The 22,891-nt window shown below is 39.1% G+C and overlaps 2 protein-coding genes across 4 annotated transcripts in view; both read right to left on the bottom strand.

The window, feature by feature from the left end:
• The window catches only part of LOC145449090 (uncharacterized), a 131,381-nt gene that overhangs the window by 47,494 nt on the left and 60,996 nt on the right, over positions 1–22,891 (bottom strand). For both annotated transcript variants that reach the window (XM_080327559.1, XM_080327560.1), the window contains 7 exons: positions 20,980–21,127; positions 19,388–19,510; positions 17,513–17,686; positions 9,002–9,141; positions 8,285–8,426; positions 7,981–8,102; positions 37–223 (listed from right to left, as the gene is read on the bottom strand). In XM_080327559.1, coding sequence (XP_080183685.1) covers positions 37–223; positions 7,981–8,102; positions 8,285–8,426; positions 9,002–9,141; positions 17,513–17,686; positions 19,388–19,510; positions 20,980–21,127 — 1,036 coding nt within the window. The remainder of the gene's footprint in view (positions 1–36; positions 224–7,980; positions 8,103–8,284; positions 8,427–9,001; positions 9,142–17,512; positions 17,687–19,387; positions 19,511–20,979; positions 21,128–22,891) is intronic.
• LOC145449112 (F-box only protein 28-like) overlaps positions 19,968–22,891 on the bottom strand; it is a 187,760-nt gene continuing 184,836 nt past the window's right edge. For both annotated transcript variants that reach the window (XM_080327587.1, XM_080327586.1), the window contains one exon: positions 19,968–19,984. The gene's annotated coding sequence lies outside the window, so the exon portion shown is untranslated. The remainder of the gene's footprint in view (positions 19,985–22,891) is intronic.

Below are 22,891 nucleotides of genomic sequence, written 5' to 3'. Positions count from 1 at the left end.
CTAGTTTGTGTCATTTGATTATTTATAATTACTAGCCTTGTGGCTCGCACTTTTCACTGTCAAAGTTGCTTATAATGTCGATGACTTTTCGCCGATCTCCTGTCATGCATGGTAAGCACACTGGACGAACAAACGATGAAAATATGAGCTTTCCAGTAGTCAAACCGTAGTTATGCGTGAACCTATTGTCTCGAACTGGCTTCAATCTATTTCCAATGCGAATCTGAAAGCAAAAAAGATCATTAAATAGTAAAAAGCTACCGATTTTACTTTATTGATCGAAATAAACTGAAAGTAAGCACACCATTCAACATGGCCTATACTTGTCAAGTCCCTTGCTGTCGATGTAACAGTTTCTCAGTATAGGTTAGTGAAAATTGGAAAATATGAAGATATATGATTTGTCCATAATTAAAGATGAAATTATTTATTATGTCCAAAAACTTTGTAATTCATGACTGAATGGAGCCAGATTTTTTTGTTTCGAAGTATTTAGGATTCGTACCAGTGATTTACTCATCGTTCAAAGGATCCATGTTATGTTACGGTAACATTAGGCATCAATATGATTATTTCACAATGCGATGATATTCTCTATGTTTTGCGATAGAGCCGGGTGACAGAATATTTGATTCCGATTCCTCTACGTAAAGCTAATATTTACCAGAGGTGGTCAGTAACGAAGTACTTCTACTTTTTGGAAGTACTTAAGTAGCTTTCTTCTACTTCTGACACCTACTCAAGTAGATATGATTTTTTTCCACTTCTACGTCGTAATATTTTGTGATCTACTTACTTGCTTTTTGCTATTTTCAGTCGGTCAAGTAGAAGTAGTTTATTCCCCCAATACGAAAGATAGTCTGAGGAATTCCGGGGCTGTTTTCACGGAGTAGCAACATTTAATATTTATAAAAGTCAAGTAAAGCCCAAACATTTTGTTGCGCTTAGCGCACATTAGTTATGGAGTGGCAAATATCTTTTCACGAAGGTTATCAGTTAATATGATCCAGTTACCGGATTGCTTGGTTCCGCTCACACCACATTGTCGCCCATATCAAATATTTCACCACAGTAAATATGGCCCACCATAACTTTTGAAACTACCGTTTCGCAATCTAGCAATTACTTATTATATCTTAATATAGCAGATCATGATGTGTCCTGCTAATCTGGAAAACGTAGCTTTTTAATGTTGCACCTGTTTTAGCAGATCTCTTTTGAAGCTTTATTGACAAAAGACATGATCTATATTCACTAGAGCCCGACCGATATTGGATTTTTGAGCCGATACCGATAAAACCGATATCCAGTACCTTCACCGATAACCCCGATATATTCTGCCGATATTCAAAAGATATGGAATCTAGCTCAAGGCGCATATTTAGCACCTCAAGAGTATTAAATTGAACATGTTTGCAGCCATTGCTATACTTAACATGAAATGAATGGTCTGGGGGGGCAATAAAAATATATCAGTAGCACTAGTCTAGCAGTTGCAGATTACAGTTCATGAAGCATAATTTCTCTGCGTTTTCTACAGGGAGTGAACTTGTGTGATATTCATAAACGATATTAGCTATACAGTACTAAACACAGTGAACAGTCTTTCACTTGGTACCGTAGTTGATAGCACAGCAAGAACTGGGAATCTTTGCTTATTTTGGTTCCACGACTGCAGGGGATCTTTTCTTCATCGGTTCCACCAAATATTGATATTCTTCTGGCAGTGCACCTGGCGCCTTCAGAACATCATTAACAGCTGAAGAGAATGTGCAAAACAACTCAAATTGTTCACGTCCGCTCCACCCATCCCCTTGATGACCAGCATTTCAACAATCAGCATCAATCTTTTACACACTGTCAGAATTGGCCCATGTCATTATGGAATAAAAATATTCGTATGAATTATTGGCTCTACTCCCTTTTTGCTTGGTTTTCTTGCACTCTATGCCCGCATATTCGTTATCATGGAGGCCCCTCAGTCAGATGACTCCATACATAACTGGTATTTTTCGCTTTGTTGGTACCGAGCCTTGGCTTGTGAGCTTCCTACACAGACACCAACAGCACTATCTATAGGTAAATGTTTACACGCGACCCTTTTCGCTGTCATCACGACGGTCAGTCCAGCTTGAATGAAGTTTTCATTTCTCAAATGAATCGACTGAGACCTTCCGCATACAACTTTCCATTCACTCGATGTCTGCTCTCTGTCTCTGGTGTTCGATCACTGCAGGGGGATTCCCACTGAAGTCACTGGGGCATAACGGTGAAAGTATATTTTTCACATAGGGCTACTGGCCTGTGTGCATTGCAGCTTGGCCATTTATCATCATCATTGGTTTATTAGCAATTTTATCAGTTCAATACACCACAAAAATGCGACACAATGAAAAGACAGGAATTATCTTTATAATTTACTGACATTCAGTGAAGACTTCACGTCTTCTCTGACTCCCTACGACCATGTTGTGACTTAACGAAAATGGCCGATATTTTTTACCTCTAGTGGCCGATACCGATATTTCTTTTAATTGTGATATCGACTCGATATTATCGGCGAGCCAGTAATCGGTCGGGCTCTAATATTCACACAGGACCGAAATAGCACTTCGTCAGCCCCCTAAACATTGGTTTTGAACCCCCATAGGTGTATAAACCGAACCCAGACCCCATCAGGTTATTTATTTTTATCGCGAGTTATCAGAGATATTTGTTGTACTATTTAGTGAGTCAGCTTACTTAGCCACAACGTGCCAAGCGCGAAAATCTTCAATAATTCATGATTGAATTGTTACATATGATCGGGAATAGCATGAATAGTACTATGAATTTTTTGGGGGCCTGTCGGGCCCGTAAATAATAATTAAACATCTTCGGGCGGGGAAAACCCGTTGGTATAATGAATTCGTTACATGATGTTACTTCGTGATCTGCTTTCTGCTATGTCAAGAGGTATTGAAATCGCCAAAACATACTAAACTAAAAGACGGACACGATTTCAAATTGGTATTTCTTCACTGGCAAAGAATTCTTCCCTGCAGGTTGGCATTTGTCTTGTGGGGTTCAGATTATCATAACAGGAACGTTCGGCGCCAGCCATTTAGGCTCCTATGCACCATTAAACATATACATCGAAGTTTTCTGTCAACATAACGGCAGTCCTTTTCGGCCTAATAGGTTTTCTCGCTGCAGATTGTTCTGGCAAACTTCCTGGAGTCGCATCCTAAAACTTTATATGTCTCGGTGCGTCGTGGCACAGTAAGGACCGACGCCGAAATGCCCATTTCTGTAAATCATTCGTACTTATCTGGGAAGAGAGTACAAATAATAAAGAGATTCGGCTAATATAAATCGTGCATAGCGGGAAGTATTACTGGAAAAGTTGCATAATTTTCCAAAAAAAAATACTTTATAATTTATGCTAATTCACGACATAATTTTGGGCACCTTCGAGCTCGTCACCCCAATGGGGAGGTACGGTCCTGTAGTCACGCCCAACGGGCCGAAAATGATGGTACATGAAAACAGAATCGAACTCAGAATTATATCGCGGTCACAAATCCTACGTGACTACGTGCATACCTTCCTACGTGACTACGTGCACACCTTCCTACGATCGTACACACCACATTTCAACATATTTTATGTGTTGGTCAATATTCTGTGTTATATGACACAATGAGGTATCTAATCCAACGTTTAGAATACAGATTTACACACCACATTACGCATTGTAAATTTTGGCGAATGTGTCGAAATGTGGTGTCTAACTGCATGCCTTTAATTTGGAGTGATACGTTCCTACGTGCGTGCAATATTTGGATTGGAATGTTACTCGATTCATATACTGCCGTATAAGTCTGAGGTAGGTTATGGTTTCGTGTACCATGCATGCGTATGTATTAGGACTGTTCAAAAATAACTTTTTTTACTTAATCTTGCTGGCTACGTGATTAAATCGTTAGGTTGCCTTAAAAAACGACGCACACTAAATATGAATTCATTCCAACCAATGTTCGCGGCTTCCGCACAGTTTGAAAATTTTGAATTTGCCCAAAAATGCAAAAAAAAACATGAAATTGCTGGGCTGTCTTCAAAAACAATGCAAAACAAATTTGACTCAATTCCAAACCGTAGAAGCGGAGTTATTTCAGTTTTTATTTGATGAGTTTTGAATTATCCACTGATCACGGATAATCCTAGAATTATCAAAGAACAGCTGAAATAACCCCGATTCTACGGCTTGGAATTGATTCAAATTTGTTTTGCATAGTTTTTGAAGACAACCCAACAATTTTATGGGGTTGGCAGAAAAATTTAAAATAATTTTTCTTTTGCATTTTTGGGCAAATTCAAATCTTTCAAACTGTACGAAACCCGCGAATATTGGTTGGGATGAATTCAAATTTGGTGTGTGTCGTTTTTTAAGGCAACCTAACGATTTAATCACGTAGCCAGAAAGATTCAGGAAAAAAAGTTATTTTCGAACAACCCTAGTGTGTATTCATACCCGTATATCAGTGATGGTACACGGATGGAAATACACACCCTTTTCGCTAAGAATGCATCTTCATCCGTCTCATTGTTAGGGCTGGGCACATTGATCCGAGTTCTCGAATCTGAATCGAGTAACTATTTTAAGGATTTGAGTCGAGTAGCAAAAGACGAGTACTGAAATTATACGCTCCTCGCTATTAAAAGTTATTTTATCAACGAGAATTATGGTTTTCGATATTATTTTCCACTGTGGAAGCCTTGAAACCTTGAATGGTCGTATCGCAGCCAGAGGTGATCAGTAACGAAGTAGTTCTACTTTTTCAAAGTACTCATTTAGTTAAACACTACTCGTGGTACATACTCAAGTAAATCTCATTTTCTCTACTTCTACTTCTATTTTGTGATCTACCTACTTACTTCTCGCTATTTTCAGTTTATCAAGTAGAAGTAATATAATCCTCCAATTCGAAATGGAGACTGAGGAATTTCGGGACTGTTTTCATGGAGTATGTAATTTTCATAAGAGACAAGTTAAACCCAGAATTTTCATCACGCTTCGCGCAAAGTAGATATTAAGTGACAAATATGTTTTCCCGAAAGTATTCGTCAATGGGCAACAATTTAGGAAGCGGTAGCGTGGCTACCTTTACTCACACCGCATTGTCGCCCATATGAATAGTTCATCACAGTAAATATGACCCATCATCACGTTTGAATCTAGTAGTTTCACAATCTAGCATATGCCAATCATATCGTAATCCAGCAGCCCAGCATGGCGTGTCCTAATCTGGAGAAGTGGTATCTGACTTTAAGAACGTTGAGACCTGTATTTGCAGACCAATCTTGAAGCTATCTGGACAAAAGACATCTAACACATTTTCCGCTTTTCAGAAGTAGTGCTTGTCTTTATCTTTTAATTCGCAGTATCATTAGTTTGAGTTCAAATTAGTTTCAGTTCCTTTGTCTAGATCTGCATGGGGAACTTACATGTTGAAGTTTAAAAGCAAGTGTAGTAATGCCTCCATTTTCCAAAAAGGAAATTACACTATGGTATGGTATTTTCGCGATCCGTGATATTTTGTATCGTATACTAATCTCGCAAAGTCTTAACACCGTGTTCGATACAATGTCTTGGTATTGCTCGTCCACTAAACTATGGTCCGTATAATATGGGTGAGGACGCCGCACCATGACGTTTTCTGAAACGGGATGTTCGGGTAAACTAAAATTAGCGTTCATAGCGATTTCCATAGCGATGCTATCATTTGCATCTCATGATGTGGACGAATTCTTATGCTCTCGAAAATTGATACCTCATGTGATGCATCAATATGAATCAAGCTTTCTGCACCTTCCGTATAGCTCAATTTGCATATTTTGACAGTCCATGCGAACATACTTTGACTAGGGTTGCATTTAAAACAAAAATCAATTTAAAACAAACATGTTTAAAACAAAACCCTTGTTTAAACCATGTTTTTTATTGTTTTTTATAAGCAATGACGTCACGAATATTCAATTGTGACGTCATAGTAGATTGAAATTGACAATTGAAAATATGGGGTGAATATAGATCCTTTGACGACATATCTGCACTAATGCTGTTGAACCGACCACTTTGAGGGTTCAAATCATCCCATATCAATATACGTCGGCTATATCGGTTAGCAATTGTCCATGTCCATACAATTGCTCATACAACATGTTTTTTCGAAAGAATTTGCCCAATTATGGCATAATTTTACAACTTAAAAACACACATTTTTTAAAAACCTTTGTTTAAAACACTGTTTAAAACATGTTTTCAATAAAGTGTTTAAAAACACCGTTTGTTTTAACCCTAATTATGACGGTTTTCAAAACTACTTACTTGCTTGAGTAGATTTTAAGTCAGGAAATTCTACTTCTACTTCAAGTGGTCTTGGTTTACTTATAAAAAATTACTTCTACTCGTACTTGAGTAGACTTTTGCGTTGCTACTTCTACTTTTACTTGAGTAGCCTTCTTGACTATTTTGACCGCCTCTGATCACAGCATAAAAAGATATAGTACAAAGCTACAACCGTTACTGGCAAAACATCTCCGAAGTCCTGATCCTCCCACAACATTGTCACAAAGTGCAACGATATCGGTAGGATCGAAGAAATATCACAAGTATCGTTAACGTAATTGATAAGAGGTATTATATTCTTTGTGGTGGCACAAAAGGTACATATTTGAACTTTGACATATTACATTTTGTTGTGACGTCATAATGAGTGATACTGGAATACTCGACTCTACTCGAAGTAGGCCCTACTCAGGTACTCGATTTTGCCCAGCCCTACTCATTAGTAATAATAAATCCCGCGCAATGCACAGTATGAGTGTGACTACAGTTTTATTGCAAGCTAATAGGTAATGACCCCAATCACACTACGATCTGAAAGGATAAAGAAATGTAGCAAACAACGTTAAGCTCCCGCGTAAGCGTGAAGCCTGGCGACTACGAGCGAAGCGCGACGTCTGTCACGCTCGACTAGTGTTCAATTATAATGAGCCACAATTGCGGAACTAAACATATTGCAGCAGTTGAGATATATCAATTAGCTGTAATAAATGCTGAACAACTGTCGTTTTGTTATTTAGGCTTAATAAAGGGGGAATCGGGGGAGGCGCTCGTACTTTGTTCGTTGTCCAGGGAGTGGCAGCTCAGAAAGTTTTGGGAACACTGTACTAAACTATTTGACCATTACCGGTATCATTCCATTTATTTGGTTTTATATTGTACTGATATTTGGCTTGAGGTGATTTGCAAAATCCGCTTTCTTCTCCCTTTCGATTTAGACATGCAACAGTGATATCCAGCCGTACGATAACACCTTGTACCAATCCAAATACCACCACATATAAAGAATTGAACTGACTGACAATTGCCCATTATATTTGAATGGGGTGGCGGTTTATAAATCCCTCCATGACGAAGGATGACCTATGTTTATGGATAGAATTGACGAGAATATGGGAAAGGACACTCGTAGTTCTATGCAGCTCGGTCTGTCATAGACTCCTATCAATGATTTAGTCATGTAAAGATTTTTCTTGAATACAACAACCACCTTTCGAGCTTTTAATGTGCATCATCGCGTACCACTGTATCGTGATTTTAGATTGTATTTTTACGTCTGTCAGAAATCATGGCTATAAAATAACATGATTTTAACAAGGAGCACGTTTTAAATATATTTGTGTGATTTTTTTTTGTTTATCACACAATGACCCAAGATGTGGCTATTAGTCGATAGCAAATCTGCAGAACATCCGAACTTATATTACTCTTCTGTTTCACTTATGTATTCACGTTGGACGGAGTGTTAGCTGATACATTTTAAGCGTGGATACAATATTACTATCACGACGCTTAACATTCTAGAGTCGAATAAACGTTAGTAGTGTAGCCTAGGTAGTCGTGCCAGTAAAATACACTCTTTATCTTCTCACCAAGGCCACATCGTAGTCCAATGAGGTTGTATTGAACTTCGGATGTGCGTGGACGGACTTGGGTAAAAACAACTGAAAATGACTTGGTATGCGAGTTTCACTAGTCGGATAAGTTGTCATACCTGGAGATGAATAAAAACAAATAAATGCATTCGAATATTCGCCAAGATGTTTTGTTATGTTACAAAACTAAGTATTTCATGGCGCAAAATTCGAGTCCGCAGTAATCGTAAAGCGCCAACGCAAAATATTGAAATATGAAAATGTTATACAGTAGTTGGAATGAAAATGCTTTAGCTCTCACCAAACACAAGTACAAATGAATTGATCCATTCGTTCGTTAACATATTCCGCGGAAACAAATTATGGAAAGTTTGAGCTGCAGTTAAAACCCACTCGTCGTTTATAACTGTTCCGCCGCCAATCATTTCGCCCGAATCAAAAATCTAGAATTCAACGTCTTGGTTAAAAATGTGCAATTGCTATTGATGCTTCTTTAATGATATTCAGCTTTTCAGCATGCGCATAAGCAATCCATTATCATGAAATAGAATTGGAATATGAATATGCCGATTACATTTCCCGTCACTGATAGCCTACATGTGATTGGTAACGACGGGGCCAAAATACAGAAAAGTTAACAAAAGTATACATTTTATATACATCGACGTGTAGGCTACTGCTTATTCAAATGCCATTGTTGTAATGCTCTTCGTTGTGATTTAGAAGCTTACGTCAATAGAGCATATAGAATTTAAAATATAGTTGTCGGGTTGACTAATTGTGTTTTTGTATGTATTATTATCAAATTATTAGATTTATGTCCTGTACTCTGATTCGGTATATTAGTTCATGGCGATTTTACTCTCGTATAACATTGTTATGGGTTTTGTGTCGATGCAAAGGACACCTTTAAAATTTGCGAGTCGGATGGAATTCATCGAACCTCGTGTCTAGAAAGAGAATATCTTGGAAATAATTATTGCTTATTTCTGTATTATCTATATATCCGTTCGTATACCGAGTCTGTCGAGAATCTATTGATTTCCATCAGAACGACGTGCCACGGCCAGGCTCGTTGTTTCGCATCTTCACCATTCATCACTTTTCCATAGAAACCCTTCTTCGCGACATCGACTGTCTGTCCACAAGCACCGTGAGCTGTAATGATTATTAATGCCACGATTTGATCACCAATTCGGAAAGAGCAACCTCGGTTTTATTACTTCAGTATATAGGAAACCAACATTTACCGGTCACTATATTCGCTGGGACTCATTTTGCCCTAAACAACGGAAATTAAATTTGATTTCGTCATTAGTTCACCGTGCGCTAATGATTTGCTCTGATGTTCGGCTCGTGGCGGAAATTGATAAAATCAAATCCATGTTGATTGACAATGGATATCCAGACTACGTAATTGAATCTGCCATCACAAAGAAAATTTCGCAATTCAAAAGCCGCGAATTCATGGACCAGACAAACGCCCTGTATACATACATCTCCCTTGGCTTGGGTCAGTATCAGTCGGCTTTTTTAATCAAATCCGGTCATCAGTGCAATCGTGCTATTTTATGCTAAATACCCGAGTGGTGTTCATGATTAGGCCGCTCATGCCCCAAACTCGCAAGGATGTGCTCCCTGCTTTACAAACAAGTAATATTGTATATAAATTCCAATGCCACTGTGATGGTCGGTATGTGGGTCGCACATCTTTGCGGTTGGCTGAACGAGTGAACCAACATGTGTCTAAATCGATTAGGTCAGTAAACAAACCTATCGATCGATCTACACTTGTTCGTCGGTGTAAGGAAGCGGTTGACTCTACTTCCTATATAACCAGGTCTCAGCGTTCAACTCTGCAATTGGTCAACATTTATTGAACTACCCGGTGTGTGCCAGTCATTACAATGACAGTATGTTCACTGTAATTGCTAAATGCAGATCTGCCTTCCATATGTCTGTCTTGGAGTCAACTATAATAAAATTGACCAATCCGGATTTATGTCGGCAGAAAGAGTTTCTATATAATCTCAAAATTTCCCATTAATATATACCACTATTTGTCTGTGCGTTGTCTTCCGTGTATTATAGTATAATTTGATTTTCTCTCGTCTCTTGTTATGACTACCGGTACAGCTGACTTTGCCTAGCGTCAATTTTTTATTATTGTATTATTACGTCATACTTTGCCAATTTGGTTTTCGTTTTAATCTCTCTCTGTATGCTTATTATTGCGCCGTTAACTCTCGATAAGGGGCACACGAAAAGTCTTCGAGTTAATAAATTCTTTACTGCAATGAATGTAGTTGTGAAAGCAATACTCAATTCGGATATCTCAATCGACGTAAATAATCACGAGGCAGATGGTATTCTTTGACCTTATTCTCATCATAACCGCACTTATATAGATACGAACGCTGGCAGGGATGCATTGAAAACAAAAATCTATGTTCAAGGAACATGTTTAAAGAACGGCCCTTGTTTAAAACATGTTTTATATTTTATTTTTGTTGGTCACGAAACATTAGTTGTGACATCATAGCAACTTTACATTGACAATTAAAAATATAAGGCTCCTTTGATGAAAAAGCTTCCGACTAAATTATCATGCAGTATTGTGATGGTCGGCGCTCAACATCATCAGAATATCCATTCCGTGCCAATGATCTATAACTTCGTGCTATAGCTGCTGGACCGACGACGATTTCGAGGGTTTCAACTAGAGCACGACCGATTATCGGTTAGCCAATGATATCGAGTCTATATCACACTTTGAAAGAATTATCGGTGTCGGCCATTTGAGGTGAATAAATATAGACAATTTTCGTGACGTCACAGTATGGTGGTGGGAAGTCACAAAACTATAATCAGTGACCTCTAGACATGGGCTATTGCTGTATTTCATATCACTTACACTTGCAAGGTGTCCAGATGCAGCATGTCTAGTTTATTTCAAGTTCGAGTATGATAATGCTCTGTAGTTTTGAAAATGCGCATTTTGAGGTAGATGCCACCTTATTTGAATATCGGCTGAATATATCAGTGTTATCTGTGAAGGTGTTACATATCGGTTTTATCGGTATCGGCCCAAAATCCAATATCGGTCTGGCTCTAGTTTTAACCATACCATATCGTATATTACGCGTACACTATATAGGGTGCAAATCGTCCGTAGGCTAATGCTATATGTTTTTTAGAAAGCAGTGTTAGAATGATTCGAGTCAACATTTTCTTATGACTTAACTTAACTTGAATCACTTTGCAAAATTGACTTGACTTGACCCGGCCTTTCACGAATGTGGATTTACTCCTGCCGTGGACCGAAATTTACGAGTTAATTTTAAGTAATCAAATAAACGGTGTCGACGAAATCGCTGTAGCCTGTGTCTGTTCGGATAGTTCTCGATACGCTGGTTTGACTATAGATTACTAACCTACAGATGGATACGCAGCTCACGGTGATGACGCTTGCGCAAACATTAGGGATGGTGTGAATTTATGAAAGGTACAGGTTCGTGTGAACGCGAACTTTGTTGAAAGGTTCAGTGTAAACGCGAACGTGAACCTCATGAAGTCACGCGACGTCATATTTCTATTTCCAACCCTATATTTCAGTGAAGTGATAGCCTAGCTTGATTTTTACACGATACCTAGGGACGACTCGGGCCACATAATGCCACAATGCTGAAGTACATAAGACTTTTTAAACGTCGCCAAATGTCTCAACTGGAGCAATCAAATAATATAATAATCCCATAAAATCAACATCTTCCGTCGCTTTGCCAACAATTTCAAAGTGGACTTGCAAGGTAATATAAGCTCACGCCTCGACGGTCTAGGCCAGACCGGACGATGTATTCGGAGTCTGAGTATCGCTATGTTGATATTGAGCAGATTGTGCTATGGATTGTACCGCATTAGCAAGTTATATAGCAGTAGCCAACACCCCAGCCGCACGGATGTTGTTTTTATGACAAATAATCATATGAAATCGATATGGACCCCTTACGCATTCTAGATTTTTTTAATTCAGATTTTTTTTATACTGCCAGCGCCATGCATGGAGTGACTCGCAGTTGAAATGCAATAAATTTGAACCAAAGATGTTATAATGTGTGGTAATTGTAATATAAGAAAAAGGTTCCCAGTGCAGAACCTTCAAAGGTTCGCTTGTGAACGTGAACCTCCAAATTTCCGAGGTTACCACACAGAACGCGAACGTGAACCTCGCGTTCACATCATCCCTAGTTACGAGAACGTAGGTTCGTCGGGCTGGTCTTTTTAAATGCGAAAACCTATGATCATTGATCACATAGGTAGGTGCAGCCAAACACGGTCACTACAGCGATAAATAGGCCTACGCACTCTGTAATACATCAGTGACGTAGGATCTGGGGAAGCAAGTGAGGCAATGCCTCACCGGTCGTCAGGATGAGCGAACTAAAATTGCGAGACCTTCAACTACTATTGGCATTTTCTATTGATGTTCAATTGTTCACGGATGACTAGATTTTGAACATTTGCATATTTATTGTTCGAAAATAAAGCGCTGAACTAGAAGTAAGGCACAGATTGGCCAAAAGCCTCACCATTTATAACGCAATTCATCGTAAATAGCTTAGAATTTATTATAACTGATAATTATGCAATTGTAAGTGTTGCTCTGATTCCGAAAATCTATATACTGATCGACTTCTCAATTCTCATTTGGCGGTAACACATAACGTTGCGCTACACGCCCATATTTTATCGCTGGTACTAACGAGCTACTTACCAATCAAGAACGTTGATAGAAATAGCGTTGTTTGGAATTCGAGTTGTAATTTTGAGTGTAAACTCAACGGCAGTTCATTTCGAGTCGTAGATCAGTAATACAATGCGTGCTTAAAAACTGCATTGTCATATTGCCGTCGCCATGTCTGCTATTCTCTCTGATCAATTAACGTTCGCGCAATCCAAGATTTCGAGTCGGGTACATCGAATTCGCGTGTGATGTTGGTCGCTGGCGAGACAGTAACTTCAATTTGAGGATTTTTACTAGAAGGGTCCGAGCCCCTAAACCTGAAGACGGCGTTGCCTTTGCCTCTCCAAGAAATGCTTATACTGCAACGGGAATAATTATTCTGACTGTGATGAAAATTTACTAACAAGTCGCTGCAATATTGATCAATTCAATACAAAAAATAACTAGATGGCAAAAAGCCATATCTTATACCCAAAATAGACATTAGACATATATGGCTCGCGAGCCATTGGTTCCTGACAACTGGCCTACAGCTTGCGCTGTTGTTGGACTAGTAGTAGATTAATCTAATAGCAATGTATCTTTGTTCTATAGACTGCCTCCGTGGCGCGGTGCACACCTTTATCAACCCTCTTGTGAGATTTAAATCGAAGGAATATATGTTTGTGCGGTTATAATACTCGTCAAAAGTAAGTTGGAATTGTATCTCACGAATTTGCGTGCAGTGCTCTTCAACCTTTTTCGTCGTGGTACACCCTTTTAACGCTCACTCAAAACTCCCCTGACCACGTAATAGGCCTACACTGATTCCATAATAAGTCTAATCCAGGGGCCAGATTCCAGCGTATAGCCGTCATGACCCATCTGGACGATAAATACTCATGTTAAACTGGCTAACAGGAACTCGGCAAGGCGGAGAGCCCTTGTGGTATTCTGTGCCATCACTGAATTCTTGAGATATATAAACCCTGCGTATAAAAGCTGCTAGTTGTAGAAGCAGAACGACAGCGCAAGGTTACTATATATATGTAGCAAAATCACGAGTATAAATGTTGAGAAATATTATTGGAATTCCGTTTCTAGTCGCACCCAGCGCGAAAATTTTTCCAGCCTCTTTAATGAATTTCGTCAATATTATTGGTAGTTTCACATATTACCATTCTCAGCTCACGTGACTAGAATAACTTGTAGAGATGATGGAGGGGTGTCTTCTAAAATTTTGGGCACTGATCCTGCTTTTGATATTCACTTTGCTGCATATTGTTTTTCTTGAACTCATTATCCAGATTGTCGGTATTGTGAAAAAATATCACAAATCGCCCAAACGTATACCAGGAAAATCTTCATTCGTGAGACGCACACGATTAAAACTATTGGTATTTGTTCATGAGGTGCATCACATTCGTCGGCGGTTCACATTGTAAGGACACTATTATGTAAAAAACGAAAATCCAAGTCACCCTGGATCGAGCTCAGCATGAAGCAAATTTTTAATTCAAATTAAAATCTCTCGGCGATTTGGGTACCAATTCATTAATTCAAATTGTATATGGACAGCCGCCAACGCACGCTAGTTTAAATATGTGTGGACGACCGCGTCGTTATTGTTATACGGCTATATGCGGCTTTACGCCCGCAGGTGGCCTTGCCTGGTCTAATCGACAAGGCTGCAACGTACAGGAAATGCTGAATACTATTCAGTGCTGGAGGTTACCGGACCACCATCTAACACAGTGGTTCTCAAACTGTACCCCCGAGACCCCAGCAAATATGTTCACCAACTGTTAAATGGAGACACACTTGCTTATGACATCACAAAAGGAATGTAATTTATAAACTACATCTTTTGATATGAACATTGTACGATATTGCACATCTTGTCAACCTGTCCTGAAGCATAAACCTGCGTATTTATTGTGAGAGCCAGTATTCGGTCCATTGCAAAGCGGATCTGATACAACCCGGTACACCTCATCCGAGTGGTACACCCTTTAAAAATTATGGTGCACCCTCAGGTGTACGATAAACCCGGTTGAAGAGCCCTGGTGTATTGCATGATACCAATTTGTTTCAATTTCGTATTCGATCCTCCATTTTGACTGGTAATCACAGATTGTAGCTATACAGTTACTTACTCGCGTATTTTATTAGCAGTTCTACGTATACGCGAGAGATACAACGCCTTTTTACTAATATTCGTTATTTGATTTAGGATGAATGACGACCTAATTCGTACTTCAAACAGCTTACACAAAATGTAATGACTTGGAATCATCCCTTATACTTCGAAAATTCAATCCGACTTTAATTGAGACTTGACTCGTGCGACTTGAGTCGTCTTGACTTGACTTGACTCGAGTCACTTCCAAAAATCGAGTGGCTTGACTTGACTCTAGTCACCTTCGACAATCGACTGACTTGACCTGACTCGAGTCAAAATGTACAATAACTCGAGATGACTTGTGTCTAGAAGGTAGTGATTTGCCCCAGCACTGTTGGGAAGTATTTACACAATTATGACATAATTATGCAACTTTTGAAATGAGCACGACTTTTTTATGATAAAAAGTCATTGCTTTATAGCATCAACTATTTTACATGCAAACCTAGATGCATTGCAAATGAATTTAATTTGGAGAGTGGAAATATCGGTGAATGTAAAATGTATACTGTCAACAATCAGAATGGCTCTGACGTGAAAAGGGATGTGCATGTGTTTTCCATGATTAACCAAACATGGAAATGCCACGGTAGCGAAACTGGTTATTCATCTTTTCATCCAAGGGTTGTAAAAACTCGAGATATGACTCGACTCTACTTGAGTCCGACTCGACACGCGATTTTTTGATGACTAAAATTCATTTTATTCATTTTTTTAAAATGCGTAAAGTGACTCGACTTGAGTCGAATTATGTATTGACTCGACTTATACTCGAGTCATTATGCATGACTCGAACCATGACATAAGGCCGGAAACCATAGGGCGGACAAGACAGACATTTTTTTTGTAAAATAGAAGATTAGTAAATTTACCACATTATTGGTATTTCGTCTATCAGTCCCGATGCTTAGGAAATAGGGCCAGAAACTGATAAGACTGAGGAAAATTATTATATTATAAATACAAATCATTCTAGATCACTCGAGCAGAGTTGGAAAAAAGTGTGTTGAACAGGATTGAACTGACAACTGAACAGTGAACATAATGACTTGGGCTCGGACTCATGTCAAAGCACTCTGACTCGGACCCGACCGTCTACTATCTGACATGAAAATGACTTGACTTGACTCGAGTCGAAACTGTAAACGTGAGATTGACTTGTGACTCGGACCCTTGTGACTTGGTTACAACCTTTTCCATCCCGTTTCACCATGATCTCCAAGTTTGAAAGTATAAGGATAAGAGATACATGGAAATTAGACGTCCAGGCACATCGAGAAGGAATATACCATATACCTTTTCAACAAATTTTAAATGTGAGTTGAATCTGGAAGATTTGTGGCCTATTCAAGAAATATAATATTTATTTATGCGTTAGAATTCGACCCCTCGCCAGCGAGAATAAGCAACCAACAGCGGCTTTACATCATGCAGGCTCTTTCAGGTAGATAACCATTGCTGACCATCCATATCACACATACTCTCTGAAATTGGGACAAGGCATCCGCAAGATTATCCGTTGAGAGTGACACATGATGAAAGTAATTTGATGTCGTCATCTATTCCCTTTTTTCCATTCTCATAGGTCATTCGTTATGCGATATCCCTTTATTGTGTTGTATCATAGTAAGGGTGAGAGTATTTTTATGTATTTCACACATTGTCCGTCACCTTAGCAGGATTCTCCTGGAGAATGAGTGGGCTGATGTCAGTAATTACACAACAAAATTATACAAAATTATTAAAAGGTGAAAAATCTGATTTTCGTACGGTCTGTATCAGTGGTTCTCAAAGTGGGCGATGAGAGGAAAAGTGAAGTTTGGAAAACACGGGTATACATGGTGACATACGTCCTTTTTAAAACTCTATTATAATAGCCAACATTTTATGACCAAAAGACGAATACAATATGATATCGGTAACGCAATTCTAATATAGTATTCTTATTTGAAACAGAACGATCGTCATGGTGTGACTATCACACATACAAGTAAGCTAAAAAGTTAAGAAACCGCTCCGTACCCACTCTGCGACCCTCTCTGATGTATGTTTCTGTGCCTCAGCACATCCAGTGTAAGGTGCGAAATAGTGGCGAATGTTCGTAGCATCTCACTCGAATTCGGGCCAAACACGAAACAACAGAAAGAGAGCGACGCATTAATCGAAAAGATAATGAGAACGACTAATGCACTTGCCAGAGAAATAGTAAATACTTCCGCTGAGTGTTGTTCAGTACTTGACGAAATGCGACGTAAGTTTCAGATGCCTTTTAAAACAAAACAATCCCTTCCATCCTAACTAAACAGGCTACATGCACTTCTACGCCACATCAATTTTAAAATGTCAGTGCGTAGGCACATACTAGTTTAGATTGTAGCCTACTTTGGCCCTGACGGTCAATGTAACCTTTGAATTGCATTGCTACAAGGTCTGCTGAAAAGTTCTAGCAATGTACCGAAAAGGCCTTCCGACCTACGGGTAGATAACGATCACCCCAGTGAGTACCCCTGCTTTGAGAGATCTCCGTACAAGTTAATCGCGGATTAAGGTACATTATTCCCGCAGTTACCAACTATGTTATTTGAAACATGCCTGCGCAATGTAATCTGGATCTATATACTTACGAACACAAATTGGTTGACTTCCTGACCATTTCCCGTTGCTTGTACATCTTCTTGTGGATACTCCATGCAAATCAAATCCTTCATTGCACCGATATATAACCGTGTTATCTAATAATCTTCCATTTTCAAATGCATAACCGTTGGTTAGGCGACGTGACTGAGGACAAATTGCCCCTTTAAATAAAATATTAGTGCTGTAAACCTCGAATTGGAAATTTTACAATAATGCGGTAATCTTTAAAACATATCGCGTAAGTGGTGTGATGAAGTACCAGCATGTTCCCGATTTTCATATTGTTAATATAGCCGATGATTTTTGGCATCGTATCCTCAAGTTATCGGCATATTCATGCCAATGCATCCAGAACCAGATTTAAATTATTAGGTATGTTTATTTTTCTTGCACGGGATCGGTGGAAACTACACTTTACTACGAAAAATTAGTTCAAGGATAGTTATATTTCTTTTGAAATAATAAAATTTCATTTGTCACGGAGCGCCAGTGATTTGCATTACAGCAAGGGTGTCAAACATACGGCCCGACAGGCGATTTCATCCTGCCCGCGCAGCAATTCTGAGTAGATTGAAAAATTCCAATATTTAACAGCACATTTGTAGCAAATGTTGAGATGTTTTGTAGGAAATACTTACATTAAATTTGGCCTCAAAACATCAAATGTCGAGCATGTTCAATTGATCATTTTCCCAGGCCGCATTATAGCTACGTGACCGCGGTGTTGTGGTTTCAATCTAGTTACCACTCAAGTCGGTGATATTGACGTTCAATTTTGAGAGGGTAAAAAGTACTCACCGACTTCAGAGTTTTGTGGAAACGTGAACCAAAAAGGAGCTAATCACAAAAGCGGAAAGCCAAATGCGGAACCCTATATGCAGTTTACATGGTAATATATTGGTTACACAAATATATAATTCAAACATCGATGGTCGCACTGCTGCGCCACTTCCGAACCAATAGGTCCCCGGACTTGAGAGAAACCCGACTCGCGATTTGATAATAACAAATAAAATTCAAATGTCCGTGTTTACAGTTAAATTTGTTCTATTTCTCAGAACGCGTGCGCAGCACTAACGCCAGATTACACTAAAGCAACGGGAGCATAGACAGATGCTCATGCTCACTTATATAGTCGTTAGCGACACTGTTTTATCGTTGTTAACAGAATTCAATTGAACACATCGTATTTTGCCACTTCCATTGTTCGCGAGTAAAGGTGTTGCGACTTGTTAGAATAAAACCCCTATAATCCATCCATGTATTTGTATATATATATATGCCTAAACAAGTACTCCAGTGAAAACAAGAGCACGAGGTAATGTTTTGGAATCAGTTGACTGGTCCGGACCGCGAGCGAATCAAAGGTTTGAATCCGGCCGTGACGCAAATTGAGTTTGACAGCCCTACATCAGAGTCATAAAGGGGATCCACGCAATCTTCCCAAAATACGGGTTCGCATGCACTGAATTCATTTCAAAACCCTCGACCTATATACGCAAACAAATCTACACACACATGAACGCAAACAACCATTACACACATCGCACATGTATGTAGCCTACAATGAGTATTTGTTTGAAATTCACTTTCTGACGCCATACGTTTGTATTCACAGAAAACACTGCATCAGAGTTTGTATTCATACGAACTAAAACCATTAAGGGTTGGTTGGTCACAGGTGATAGAGATAAAGTCAGATATATTTATATAGTTAGTCCGTATGTTCCGGCGTGTCGCGATGCTATGAGAGTACTGGTAACAAAACCAAAATAATTGATGTGAGGCTATCACTGTAAATGTTACGCGAGGATATCGAGCGGAACAAGCTGGTCTTTGTAATCTCGTAGTAAGAAACTCACGAATTTCGCAGTATCGTCCAGTATACTGTGACCGACATTGGCATCGATTATCCGACAGGAACCCACTGAACAGTGAACAAATCCCACCGTTCAAGCAATTCCTGTTTTCACAGCCTTGCATCACTGAAAAAACATATCATCGTTTTTTTACTATACTGCTGCAAGTCTCTCAATGACCTACCGAGTTCTGTCAAATAAATGCATGCTTATATATTTCCTTAATTTGCTTATAGTATTTCTGACGCGGAAGCACATGTTACATTGAACATACCAAATATCGACAAAGAACGTTCAACATATCGCATTACTCGTCATCAGAACTTCGAATGAAATAACGTCAATTGCTGGTTTTGTGACTAGCAACGCGACCCATGAAGGCGAACAGTAGGCATGGCATGGCAATCTTCTGACTTTAGAACTAGCACATATGTTTTAATATTGTGCTGCCAATAAATAGTGACACCATGTATAGGCCTACCATATGTCCACCGTGATTACCGTGTGTTATATTTGGCGTTAGGCTCGCGCGCACGTTAAGGGCAAGGGTATCCATGCACTATCCATATAACTCTTGGATATACTTTCTCTCAGTTTTCCGGTGGAAAATAGTTGATGCGGCATGCGCTAAACACTGCCTTAAAACACATTTATGTCATATATGCCATGACTACTCTATGGTATTTTTAATATAATGCCACATGTATTTCCCACGTGTCAATGAGTGCAATTTGTGACCGCAATAGACCGTAATACTCGCATTGCTAGCAATCCAATTCACGTCACCGCAGCCGTTCACGAATAAAATGGATAAATCAAGTTCATCTCATGCAGTTTGAACAATTTTGTTGCTAATACAATTGAGTATTGAAATAAAACCGACGAAATAAATAAAATTGTTAACATTGACAAGAGACATAAATGATGACCATCCAGGAGACATTGATATGATTGACGCGCATATGACATCGAGAAATATGCAGCTGAGTCGAACAATGGCAGAAGTACTGACTGATGGTGTAATGGTAGCCCAGTATGAGTGACTAACCAGCAATAAAAATCAAGTAGAGGTAATAGCCGTAGAATTAGTAACAAATAATTCAGGTTTATATGGGAATTTAAGGTAACACATCCTCCTATGAATGGTGCAAATATCCAGTATAAAAAAATTAGCATTGTAATGAGCATGGTAACTTGGTTTTGAAACTAAAATAATATAAATGGAAGTAGCGATGAATCGAAATCAATCAGGTAGTGGAATCCAAAGGCGTCTATTCTAAGAGATAGAATATAGCGTTACCACAAGTGTTTTCTGAGAGAACAACAGACTATTTGTTCGTTGTATACAGTTAATAGTATAATAACCTTCAAGAAAAATATAAAATATTGAAAATATTGAGACAATAGGACTGACATTTGGGCTGAAATACATTTTTAATCATATACTATTTCCTTCAAGACGCTATCCTTTATGACGCAATGTAGTAGTAAGGTGGAACTTGGAGTGCATGCATGAGGCGATGAACATTGATATAAGTGAAGATACAGATATTCAAGCCTGATATTTCAACGTTTTCGCACAACTAAAAACGTACCTTTCCTGGAATATTCCATGGTGTCTCGAATCCACTTCATGGTAGTTTTGACATAAGTGTAATAGCCAGGCTGCGATCCGTCGCAGTTTATTCCCCAACTAACAATACCGATCTGTGTCCAGTACTTCACGTTGCTTTTGGATATACGCTGAAACAAAAAGAAAATTCCATGGTCAGTCATATATATATTTAGTAGGCGGTGAGCAATTTATAGTCGGACAAAGGTTTCTAGCTTGCACGCTCAGCATAAACAAAACATCTTTAGTCGTTTATAAAAAAAACAAACTAAGCATGACCTTAGCAGGGAGGAAGCGATATGGTACAGTAATTCAACCCTTCATAACTACTGCAGTTCGTTTGTATGATTTGATGATATTATGGAGAATCATCCATGAACATATAAACCTATGCTTGTTTTGTTTTAACTGGGGTATTGATCGTATTGTCAAATATTTTCAATATTAAAAGCAGATTTTCTACCTAGATTATGACCTGCAATGGAACGGAAAGGTGTCTTATAATAGGGTACCATACGTCCTCTTTTAAGGGGATTTGTCCTCTTTTTTGCCTTTTTTGAATGTGACCTCGGAGGACGCCCTTTTGTCCTCTTTTTCGAGAATTTTCGTCATATATACAGTAAAATCCGACTGAGATGCCGTAAATCAGCACCGAAGTGACGCTCTGGCGGGTATTTCGGGAACTGAGCGGAAAGTTGACCTTTTTTCTTAGTCAACCACCCGACAATGTGAAGGAAAAAACTGCATTTTGGGCACCGAGCGAGAAAGATGATCATTTTTTTTAGTCAACCGACCACAGAGTGGGTAACATTTTGCTGTCTGCGAACAATCTCTCCACTATGACGTCACGATTTCAAGACTAGTCACGTCATGGCTAAAATCAACAATAAAACATCTATTAAGAACGAGCCACGTTTTAAACATGTATGTTTTAAATTGATTTTTGTTTTAACTATACAACCATAACCATATCAGGAACTAAATAATAGGCCAATTAAACGAGCGTGATGGAGACCAAAATGTTCTGAAATGCAGATCGATGGGTAACTATTGTTATATTTTGGACATCTTATGTTCTCAACCTTTTTCACTTCGCGGACCGGTAAATTTCTAAAAATGTCTCGCGGACCGGTGATCTTTCAAAATTGAAATGAAGCCAAAATGTAAAGTATGGAACCGTTTTGGCAATTATATTGCGCTGGAGAGTGATATTTTAGAGGGTTTTCATCGAAATAATTGTCTTCGTGGTGGCATCCATGTGATTTTATGGTAGTGAGTACGCTCAGTCGAGGTTGAATTGCCTTGTCGAGATAAATGTGCAATTGCCGAGAGTCGTTTACAGTCTTTTGCGCCGTAGGCCGTGGGTTCAACCGACCACGCCAACTCGAATAATATTCTTCTCTTTGACAATATCGAGAGAAGAAGCGCTTCGGAGTCAAACCAAGCCCCCTCTGTGGTGCCACGGCTTGTTTTTTGGCCACTTCTGCCATACTCAGGCTTCCACCATACCCAGGCTACACTGGCAACTACGGATACAATGCGTACGAATTTATGGCACACCTTTCGGAGCCAATGCTAGCCTAAACTTCAATATGTGTTGGTTCGTCGTGGCGCGGTAATGGCTGACGCCGAAATGCCTATTTCTAGAACTCATGCGTATTTCTCGGAGAAGGGCACCTAATAATCAGGGTATTTCCTAATATTAAATCGCGCAAAGCGCGAACAAAAATTGAAAAGTGTTAGCCAATGGTTCAAAAATCTACGCTATGATTGATGTTAATCTGCAAAAATAACTTGGGGCCTTTTTAAAGCTCGGCCTCTCCAATTGGGTGGTTTGCGGTTACCCAGTTACGATCCTGCACGAAATGAATGGATGGAAAACGAATGATCGCGCG

The sequence above is a fragment of the Botryllus schlosseri genome, chromosome 10, assembly GCF_051294905.1.
Source record: "Botryllus schlosseri isolate E-star chromosome 10, Bs_hap1, whole genome shotgun sequence".
Classification (NCBI taxonomy): Eukaryota; Metazoa; Chordata; class Ascidiacea; order Stolidobranchia; family Styelidae; genus Botryllus; species Botryllus schlosseri.
This window is presented reverse-complemented; position numbering and strand designations above follow the sequence as displayed.